Consider the following 10,522-nt stretch of genomic DNA (forward strand, 5'->3'; position numbering starts at 1 on the left):
GTTGTAGCAGAGGGTGTCGAGCAGGAACACGGGGGCAGCAGGTGACCCGCAACCACAGATCCAGACTCCACAGCTCCAGAGCCAGAAAACCTGCAGGAAGTGATAGGAGGAGAGAGGAGAGGGACGAGAAAGCACAAGACTACCAGAAAGGGGAGAAGTTGTGTTAGTAACATGCAATAATGGGATGAGGTTGCATACAGAGGGAGAGAAAGTAGAGGAGAGAGGAGCTCAGTGCATCATGGGAAATCCCCCGGCAGTCTAGGCCTATAGCAGCATAACTAAGGGATGGTTCAGGACTCACCTGAGCCAGCCCTAACTATAAGCTTTATCAAAGAGGAAAGTCTTAAGCCTACTCTTAAATGTGGAGATGGTGTCTGCCTCCTGAACCCAAACTGGAACCTGGTTCCACAGGAGAGGAGCTTGATAGCTGAACGCTCTGGCTCCTAGTCTACTTTTGGAGACTCTAGGAACCACAAGTAACCCTGCATTTTACACCAAAGAAAGAACCTGAGATAAGCCTGTGTTTGCTGTTAAGAGAGAGCAGATTTGTCGTCTGTTTCGACACAAAAGGCCTCTTTGGCTGGTGGGTAGCTGACAAGTCCACAGGTCAGAGACACTGCCTTGTGGGAAAAACAGGGGAAAATATGCAACTCTCTCATTCAGGAAATATTATTTGTTCATATTCTTGTTTAATAAGCAGCAGAGAAGGAGTTGATGAGTGTCTGTAGTGAGCGTGAGGACAGTGACAGGCGTTAGACTGCTGTTCAAAAAGTGAAACTTTCATATATTTTAGACTCATTGCACAAAGAGTGAAATGTTTCAAGCCTTTTTTTTCTTGATGATTACATTACAAGTTTAAGTCGACCTGAGAAGAGCTCTGATCAGCTCATTAAGTCAAAAATCAAAGGTTTCCTGAGCCTTTAATCTCTCAGTCTGGTTCAGTAAAATTCAAATGAACTTTTCCACAATGTCCTAATTTTTTGAGATGCACCTGTGTTAACAATCCTACCCATGGTCCAACCCAACCAGACGAAGTTTGTGCTGTATATTTCAGAGCTGTCATGTCGTGTTTTCTTGCGTCAGATCAGGAAGCAGAGCACGCTGACATGCCAAACGGTAACATGGACGAGTCCATCATGGACGGAGAGGAGACGACCGTTGCTGTAACCAGAAAGACGAAAAGGAAGAGGCGAGTACGAGCGTCAAGTAAATTAATGATTTAATAAACCAAAGTGTTGGACAGAGGTCCTCCTGAGGGGAACATGAAGCTCTGAACCACGTTTCATCACGATCCGTCCACCAGCTGCTGAGTAGTTCACAGCTGTTGCTCTCTGAGTGCCTAAAAATGTTTTTAAATCACACATCAGGAAGGCGAAGGCGACGGAGCACTACAGCAATGACCTGGGAGCCGAAGACGACGACATCGTCACAGACGCCCAGTCACCCATCCCCCAGCATTCCCTGTTCTCCGCCCCCCACGGACACAGCCATCCGGTCGGCAAAGTCTTCGTGGAGAGGAACAGTGAGTGGGAACCAGATCAGCTTTACTGGTTAAAGCCAACCGTCATCTTCTGATACCTCCAAAAACGCTGCAGTCGACATTATTTTAGCATTTTTATTTGTTCATTCATTTTGGAAACGTTCATTTTCTTCTGTAATTTAATTTAAAAAATGAAACTTTCACATATTCAAGATGAATTACACAAAGTGAAATACTTCCGGTCTTTTTTTGTTTCTTTTTTTGAGTCTCGATGATTACGGCTTACAGCTTGTGGAAATCAAAACTCCAGTCTCTCAAAACTATCAGAATTGTCAAATAAAGAATTTATAAAACAGAAAAGTCGGCCTGAGAAGATCTATGATCAGCTCAGTAACTCTAAACATTTGCAAAGGTTTCCTGAGCTTCTAATCTCTCAGTCTGGTTCTAGTGCTCACTATGAACTTTTTTAGATGCACCGTTCTGTCTGTCACAGTCTGAGGAAATATCCGCTCCCTGCCTTACTGTCCATACGACCAAACACAAGGAGCTGCTGTACTGTCTACCTGATCAGATCAATGATCTGTGTGGGTGAGGGAGGGGGTCCGTTAGAGCAGATGAAACCTGTAATCAGATTTGTGCACTGGCCAACTTAACAGCCTGAGCTTTTATTTGCTTCAATCTCTGAACTCACCCGGCCTGTATTTGGGCCTTTCTCACAAAATCTCGCTCAGCAAAGATGGGAAATAGGCTGCTATGTTTATTTCAACCAGTATGAACATTACTTGTATAAACATTAGGAAGCACAGAGACATGGAAACCGACCTAATAAAGGGTGACAGCCAAAGGTTACTGTAGTTATTTCAGCTTGGATTCATTTCTATGAAAAACAGTTTTGATTCTTTTAAACCCTTACAGACTAAAGGAATATAAATAAATAATTGAGGAACAAACACTTATTCAGACTTTATGAGCTTCAAAGGTCGACAGTCACCACTTCTTTCTCGTCTCTTGTTTACCATGCATGAGAATCTAAATGAAATATACTTTGGCGCTCAAAAAATGATCTAAGTGATCTAACGATGTGCAGCGTGTCCATATTGACAGAAGTTTAAACATTTATATTTATTTGTATGTGCTAACGTCAAGCAGGCGACACGGTGGGCTTTAAGAGGCTTCATACATCCGGAGAACTTCTCTAAAAATCAGACCAGGCTTCTGATTGAGACCTGCGTTTATTTGTCAGAACGTGTAGCCACACCAGGCCAGTTAAAGGGACAGTGTAACTGGAACTAGGCTTTTAATTAAAGGTTTAAAGGTATGAGGAAAGAGGAAGTGTAAATCAAAATGTCTTGAATGTCATTTTATTTGGAATCGAGACACTTTCAATGAGAGTGTAAACTTGGTCGTCCGATAGAACACAAAAGAACTGAACTTAAAAATCTTAGTTTTGGGTTGTTTTTTTAAACATTTTAAACCAAGGTTGACTTTTAAATGCCCAATAACACTTAATAATCCATTCCTGTTTGCTACATGCTGCCTCCGAGCTGTGGGTCGCTGGCAGCTGACCTCACCTGGCCAAACCTCTTCAGACACTCACACTGTTTGCGCTCTCCTGACGTACTACAGCAGCCATTTTGACTGGTCAACGCACGGAAGGTGTCTTAGTGTTAGAAACAGCTGCTTCCTTGACATAAACGAGTGCATCTGTGCTTGCAGGGCGTTTCCAGGCAGAGCGAGTGGAGCAGCTCCGACACTCAGAGGCGATGGATGACTACATGGACCCCAGACAGATCTGGACCACCAGAGACGTCGCTATGAGGGTCCACAGTGGCTTCAGGTCTGCAAAATACATATAAATACACAACCAAAAACACACAACAAACTTCCCATTAGGATGTCTTTGCATTCGTTGACTGACATTTACAGTACTTTAAGGACCAGGGGCCTGGACGTCAGATCGGAGTTCATGTGACTCTGCTATCACAATTCTGCGCTAGACGAAGGCGCGGTGAAGGAAAAAGCTCCACAAAAGCCACAATTAAAATCTATTCAGTCTCACTATCATCTGTTCACAGATTCCCTTTCTTCCACCTTAAAATCCACCTTAAATTCGCCGAGCCCTCCGCTGAGTCACCTGCATGCTGCCCTGTCGGATCGGAAACAGAGAGAAAGGCAGCTGTGTTGCACAGCGCCAGAAACCGGATGAATGTAATGAAAAGGACAGAAAGTTGTGAACATTTGTCATAAATCAGGAGAAATGCGACCCCGGGAGGAAACTAGAAGAGCGAGATGAAATACGGGAGGGATAGCAAGAATGAGCTAACCGGAGGTAACCTTAATAGCCTCCTGGTTTAACCTTGTGCAACCCTGTGTGTCCAGAATCAGCGGGGTAGAAAAACACCAGCATGCCGGCTGTGGCTTTTCACACATTGTTCTATCCCTGTTACTACCGACGTTCTCAGCTCAGAGGCGGATCAAATCGGACCTCCCTGCCCGTCTCCGTACCTTTCATACAGCACAGCACAGACGGCATATTGGTGCAAAACTCCCGGAAAATCAGTCAGTGTGAAAGCAGTGTGTGTGTCTGTGTGTGTGCGAACAGATTCAGGTTTAAAAAGGCCTTTCTGACTTTGTTTAACCATCTCCAGCTTCTCCTAGTTTCTTTCCGTGCCATAAATCAGAATTGAACTCTGAGGCCTGCAGTGTGAACGCAGCCTTGCAACCAGCCTCAGATTTAATAAAAGCACAAAGAGGGACTCGCAAATGTTTTTCAGGATTTATATAAAAATTACCAAATGTTTTTCAGGATTTATATAAAAATTACCAAATGTTTTTCAGGATTTATATAAAAATTGCCAAATGTTTTTCAGGATTTATATAAAAATTACCAAATGTTTTTCAATGCACATAAATATATCATTGTATATAAATTTGAAACAAATCCACAAATAATGAACCTTATTTTTAAAGGTTCACTAATGTATTAAGTAAATATAAAAGAAATTAAAAAATACATGTATTTAAGAGTATTTGTAATTTTCCGGCTCCATAAATTTCCCCTCAGATAATTCCAGCACAGATTTAGTTTAGTCAGAAACAGCCATGGGATAGAAGAGAAAAGCAAACCTTTTGACCATCAGACACTTCTGATGGAGCACTCAGGCTGTTTCTGGCTAACCCTAAACCAAAGTTAACCCTACTGTAACTCATTCATATGTATTTACTGCTATTTAATTTCCCTTTTTTCCCAATTAATCATGACTCAGAGTCAGCTTTATTCTGGGCTGATCAGAGGATCATTCAGATCCTGTTGCACAGAGTGAGGGGGGCTGACTCCTCAACAGTGATTGACAGCAGCTTGGGGATACCCCTCTTGGCCAATCAGGGTGTGACGACGCCCATTCTTGAAGTCATGAGAGAGGTGGGGAGCCGCACAGAGGATTCAGATCCTTCCTCTGTCCAGTGCAGAACTCAGTTCATCAGACACAGTCAGCCTGAAGCGCTGTCCTTCAGGACCCTCTGAGGTTTCTCTTGTTTGTCATTGAAAGTGATTGTTTTCATAAAAATCCCTCACCCCATTTTTACTACTTAAACAGGCATTTCTTTTTATTAAAGTACGTGATTTTATCCTCCAAGTGGATAGTTTTGTTTTGTTAATGCTGTTGTGAACGGGGTCTCAGGCTCCTGTCCCCGGAGCTGAGACTTGTGAACAGTACAGCCGCAAAATTGGTAACCACTAAGGGGACACGTCACACAAAGCATAATCTTTCAAGTAAGAGATTAAGTGTCTCATCTTCCGATGTTTGTCCGACAAATGTGTGAATTATGACCCCCAGCAGAGCTCATCACTAAAGAGGTGTAATAATCAGAGTCCAGGAGTTGCAACAAGACTAAGTTTATTAAATAAACCATGAGAACCCAGCCCAGAACACCAAACATGATGACGGGCCGTCCAAAATACACTGTACTGACCGTGTCCTATACTTAGCCACTACTGGTCGCGAAGTTGTTTGAATTGTTTCAAACGTGTCCTCAGAAAAATGGTGTCCAGTTTTTTCCAATAAATTGCAGTTTAAGGCGTTTTACTTCCTGCGTCCTTACAGAGTCCATTGACCGCTTCCAATAAATAATACTAAGTCATATAAAATACAAACATAATCCGCGCACAGTAAAAAAAAAAAACTGTTTGCGCCTCTTCTTTAATTAACAACACCTGTTTTCATCAACACAAGAACTTAAATTACCTGAAGCAGCATCGGCCTTAACGCTTCAATATCATGCCCCCTGTGGCTTGGAGGGAAACAACCCTTACGGCTTCCACACACGAGAGGGAACCATAAAGGGCTGTGTGGGATCTGGGGGTGCTTTACACTAAACCTAACAAAGCAGAAATAAAGCCACAAAAACTACCAGAGTCATCAGAACATAAAGGAAACAAAGGATCTGCAAAAACACAGATCACAATACTGCTGCCATGGCTGGAAGATGGACGGGAGAGAACCAGAGCTTGCAACCCCCTTTTCCTTAAATTGTACACCTGAGGAAAGAAAAGTCCTCATATACAAGTCAGAACCAGTGGAGTACATATTCTGAAATCAAAGAAATAAAATAAAATCATGTCTTTAGATGAAGAAACCTTGAGCCATGAGCAGTGCGTTTCTATACAACTCTGGCACACCTACATTACTGCCTGTGTCCACCTGTGGCGATAGTCTGGAAAGTCGCTTGTTGACCTGAGGGAGAGGAGTTACTCCGTCTGCTTCATACTGCTGTATGAAAGTGCTTTAAAAGGGAAGGACTAATTAGAACACCTGCTGATCAATCTCTGGGTCTGCTCCTCTGCTGTAGGCCGCACCTCACTGCTAAAACATAAACTCGAATTGAGCAGTGATGTCGTGGTTGCCCAGCGCCCCTGTCGATTGGTCCTGCAGAAAACCGTTAAAGAGCAGACCCAAGCAACGCTCTGTAAGGGTATCATAGTGCCTTCCAGTTCACCACTTTTGATCTCAACAGTGGTTCTTGGACCCTGACAGTCGAGCCTTCACAGCGTTTGTTACATGTTCTAGATGTAAAGTTACCTTTTGGCCTGAAGGGAGCCTCAGTCGCTAGTTTCAGGTCTTCATCAACACAGCATGATGTTCATTTAGTAACTTATGGTCCCATTTAGAGGAACATAGACCATAAAGTAGGGGGGGCTTTAGGGCGGGGCTACAAGCTGATCAATCAGAAACCAGTATTTTTTACACACGTCTTGTGGTGTGTTTGATCTCCCTCTGCAGGGTGATCGGCCTCTTCTCTCACGGTTTCCTGGCCGGCTACGCCGTGTGGAACATCATTGTCGTGTACGTGTTGGCGGGCGAGCAGCTGAGCACGCTGCCCAACCTGCTGCAGCAGTACCACCTGCTGGCCTACCCAGCTCAGTCTCTGCTCTACCTGCTGCTGGCCATCAGCACCGTGTCTGCGTTCGACAGGTCTGAGGAGCTCTGCGTGTTCTCCCAATCTACCATAGTTAACCAGAACATATCACAACCACAACCGCCACATGTTCAGTCAGCCAACAGCTTTGTGTTTGGTGTGCAGGGTGAACCTGGCCAAGGCCTCCATGGCCCTGAGAGGCTTCCTCACCCTGGACCCTGCTGCTCTGGCTTCTTTCTGTAAGTGAGACAACGGCAGGATGATGGTGAAGATGATGATGTATGTTTTAACAACTCCCCTCTCTGTGTTCAGTATATTTCGTAGCCCTGATCCTGTCCCTCAGTCAGCAAATGACCAGCGACCGCATCAACCTTTATCCTACCGCCAACGAGACTCTGTGGTGAGAGCTTATGTTCTGTTGGCTTCTGTTGTGGTCGTATCGGATGTGTTGCACTAACCCTCACCTCCTCCAGGCCTCCAGGTTCAGAGCAGCAGATCCTGCAGCCGTGGATTGTGGTGAACCTGGTGGTGGCGCTGTTGGTGGGCCTGGCCTGGGCGGTCGTCTCCACGCGGCCGGACATCGACTACACAGAAGGTGTGTGGAGCTATTACGCAGATTAATTGTTGTAATATTCCCGAGCTCAGGGCCTGCAGCAGCTCTGAGACTCAGGAGTCCCCTGGACCTCTAACTTTTCTCTGACAGAGGAGCTGCTTTTAGAGCTATAAGCTTTGACAATTAGTCTTAGACAGAGAGCCAGTTAGGTGCTACTTTTACTATTCTCATGTGGAAAAAGCTTCTAATGGCTTAATTTATTTGACAAACTTCAGAGAACCAGGGCTCGACATTAACAACGGCCGGGGCCAGTGAAAACTAACATTTTCATGCTAGTAACATCAGCTAGTAATTCGCTGCCCGATCGGACCAGCGCAAAAACATTAGCCAATATTATCTAGCTGCAGTACCGGAGGCTGCAGTTTCAGGCCCCCTGCGATCCCGGGACTGTAGTTCTTTTGCGACAGCGCCATCCAGTGGATTGGTGGTGGTAGTGGTGGCTGTCTGCTAGCACGTCAGTCGTGAGGCCGACGGGCGCAGCTGTAGGGTTAACCAGTCTACATGCACATAATCAATAGCTTTGGGTTTAGGCACACACCCTGTGATGGTTAAGCCTCCATTATACTCTGGAGCGGACGCGGACTACTTCTGTTTATACTACCTTCTGCAGTCAGCTTGGCGGTCATGTTCTACACATGCGCGGTAGATTGGTTGTTGCCCTAGCTAGTCGGACAGGTCCGTGCAATTACAAAAAATGGAAGGCACACGGACCCTAGCGGAGGCGGAAAGTATAATCCTTTCATAGGGTAAGGGTAATTGGCTTCGGGGGGCTGTCAAGAGTACAAAGCTAGCTAGCTGGCAGTGTCAAAGTAAACAAGGGTCCTACAACTGCAGTTCCGTTCCTACGATTGCGTTCCTGAATCTGCAGCCTCCAGTACTAGAAAGAAGTGTGACTGTATAGAAGTCTATGAGAAAATGTTTCTACTTCTCAGCTGGTTTATTCCCTCAGTAAACGCACTCAGTCACTAGTTATGGCCCAGTTTAGGGGCGGCGCGAAAGCAAGCGAGCATAAAGGTTATGGGTTTGAACCCCGGTCGTCCCAGGCCTTTCTGTGTGGAGTTTGTGGGTCCTCTCCGGGTGCTCTGGCTTCCTCCCACCATCCAAAGACATGCGGACTAGGTTGATTGGTGTGAGTGTGAGTGGTTGTTTGTCTATGTGTAGCCCTGCGGTGGACTGGCGACCTGTCCAGGGTGTACCAGGCCTTTAGCCCGATGGCAGCTGGGATTGGCTCCAGCCCCCCGCGACCCCGTACGCAGGATAAGCGGTTGACGATGGATGGATGGTCCCATTTAGAATAACATAGAGCAGAAAGCAGGGGAGGCTTTAGGGCGCTACCATGGCGACCTGTCAATCAGTACAGGGGCAAGAGAGTACACCATGTTTGAGTCAAAATAATTGTTTTGTTTACTATTACCTTTTATCAGTAGAACTGAGTACATTTTTGTTTAGTTGACCATCCAGACTGAGGTTCCAAGAAATTTGACCGGTATTTGATTTGGACCACATATGAGACTGGAAAAGATCAGATGTGACTTGAGCTGTTCACACTGTTGGAAACAAATCAGATCTGAGTCACTTTGCCTGCAGTCTGAACGCGGCCTTACTATCGTTAAGATGGAGAATATTTTCGTGTGTGTGTGTTGCTGCATATCAGTGTCGTGTGCTGATGCTTCCACCAGTGACTGTAAGGTTAGTTTAGTCACCTCAGAGAGGTTTCCATAATAATGAGGTGGTTTTCATTTGCAGAGTTTTTGATGACAATGGAAGTGGAGGGATACCCGAGAGGAGACGAGAATCTGGACATGCCTGCCTGAAACTCTGAAAGCCTCGTCCTGTCTGTGTCTGACTCCAAAACAGTGATCTTGTTCATTTAAATGTGCTTTTGTATGACATGCTATCTAGCACTTGACTGTGATTTTTGTAAATAAAGAAATACAGTATGTACAGTAGCAGCTGTCAGTAGTTTGATTTATTTTTATTACAGCTCTTGACCACAGGGTGGAGCTGCTGCTCTAAGAAACAAGGAACTGAGGAGCTGTGGAGGAGGAGTCCATATTTAAACACCACTCAAGAAGTCAGACATTTTAACCTCCAGCCTCAAATCTCACGTTCCCAAATACTATTTCCAACCTGAGAGCTGACGGGAAGAATATCTGTGAGCTGGAAACTCTTCTCTACCGTCTTTCCCATGTGACCTGAATGCAGCATCAGTGTTACAGGGTGTGACTCCTGTGAACAAACTGACATAATGTGATATTACATCTATTTAAATCTCTTTACTGATGCTGTTTGAAGCTGCCAAAGGCTCAGTGAAGTGTTTCCATGTCTTCCTGCAGTGAACATCACAGCAGGTGAACAAGTGAAATGTGGAAACTGATGCACAACACAAGAGGGCGCCTTCATCCTGCTAACCAGGGATGTAGTGGAGGTTAAATCTCCTCAGCTCACAACACGTGTTTAGGCTGATAGTAAAAGTGCATTGTGTCCCACATCATGGTAAATGGTGTCAAAGCACTAAAAGTGCTAAAAGATACAATCTCTGTTTGCTTCCTTAAAAATCCAGTCAGCTCTCTGTGTGAAGTTCAGGCGGCCATCAGTCACAGCTCCAAGATCTTTAACCTGCTGACAGTTTCTCCAGGGGATCCAGTGATGGTCAAAGGTTGAACTTTATCAGGAGAGTCTTGTGTGTTGCTGGATAAGATCAGTTCTTTGCTTTCACCTCCATTTATTAAACACACTCTCCTCACAGCACTGCTGCAGAGAAACTACATGATTAAAATATGGGCCATCTTTTACAGAGTCCCCCTCACACAGAAGGCCAACCGGGGCCACATCGTCAGCACGCTGTAGGAAGTTCAAGTGGGAGTCACTGCTTTACAAAGACAACAACAAAGGGGAGAAGATGGCAGCTTGTGATGCACCTGTGATTAGAGTCCTCATCTCTGACTCCTTTTCCACACATTCTAGGACTGCATGCTTTCAAATCAAAAAGCTGAACTGATCGCCTTTATTAG

At 45.0% G+C, this 10,522-nt stretch overlaps 1 protein-coding gene across 1 annotated transcript in view; it reads left to right on the plus strand.

Annotated features, from left to right (window-relative positions):
• Positions 1-9,457, plus strand: part of LOC123973840 (transmembrane protein 237A-like) — a 14,556-nt gene extending 5,099 nt beyond the window's left edge. The window contains exons 4-11 of the mRNA XM_046054177.1: positions 1,084-1,189; positions 1,368-1,522; positions 3,197-3,317; positions 6,760-6,951; positions 7,061-7,134; positions 7,208-7,295; positions 7,369-7,490; positions 9,255-9,457. Of these exons, the coding sequence (XP_045910133.1) occupies positions 1,084-1,189; positions 1,368-1,522; positions 3,197-3,317; positions 6,760-6,951; positions 7,061-7,134; positions 7,208-7,295; positions 7,369-7,490; positions 9,255-9,322 (926 nt within the window). The 3' untranslated portion in view covers positions 9,323-9,457. The remainder of the gene's footprint in view (positions 1-1,083; positions 1,190-1,367; positions 1,523-3,196; positions 3,318-6,759; positions 6,952-7,060; positions 7,135-7,207; positions 7,296-7,368; positions 7,491-9,254) is intronic.
• Positions 9,458-10,522: the final 1,065 nt, after the last annotated feature.

The sequence above is a fragment of the Micropterus dolomieu genome, linkage group LG07 (assembly GCF_021292245.1).
Source record: "Micropterus dolomieu isolate WLL.071019.BEF.003 ecotype Adirondacks linkage group LG07, ASM2129224v1, whole genome shotgun sequence".
Taxonomy (NCBI): domain Eukaryota; kingdom Metazoa; phylum Chordata; class Actinopteri; order Centrarchiformes; family Centrarchidae; genus Micropterus; species Micropterus dolomieu.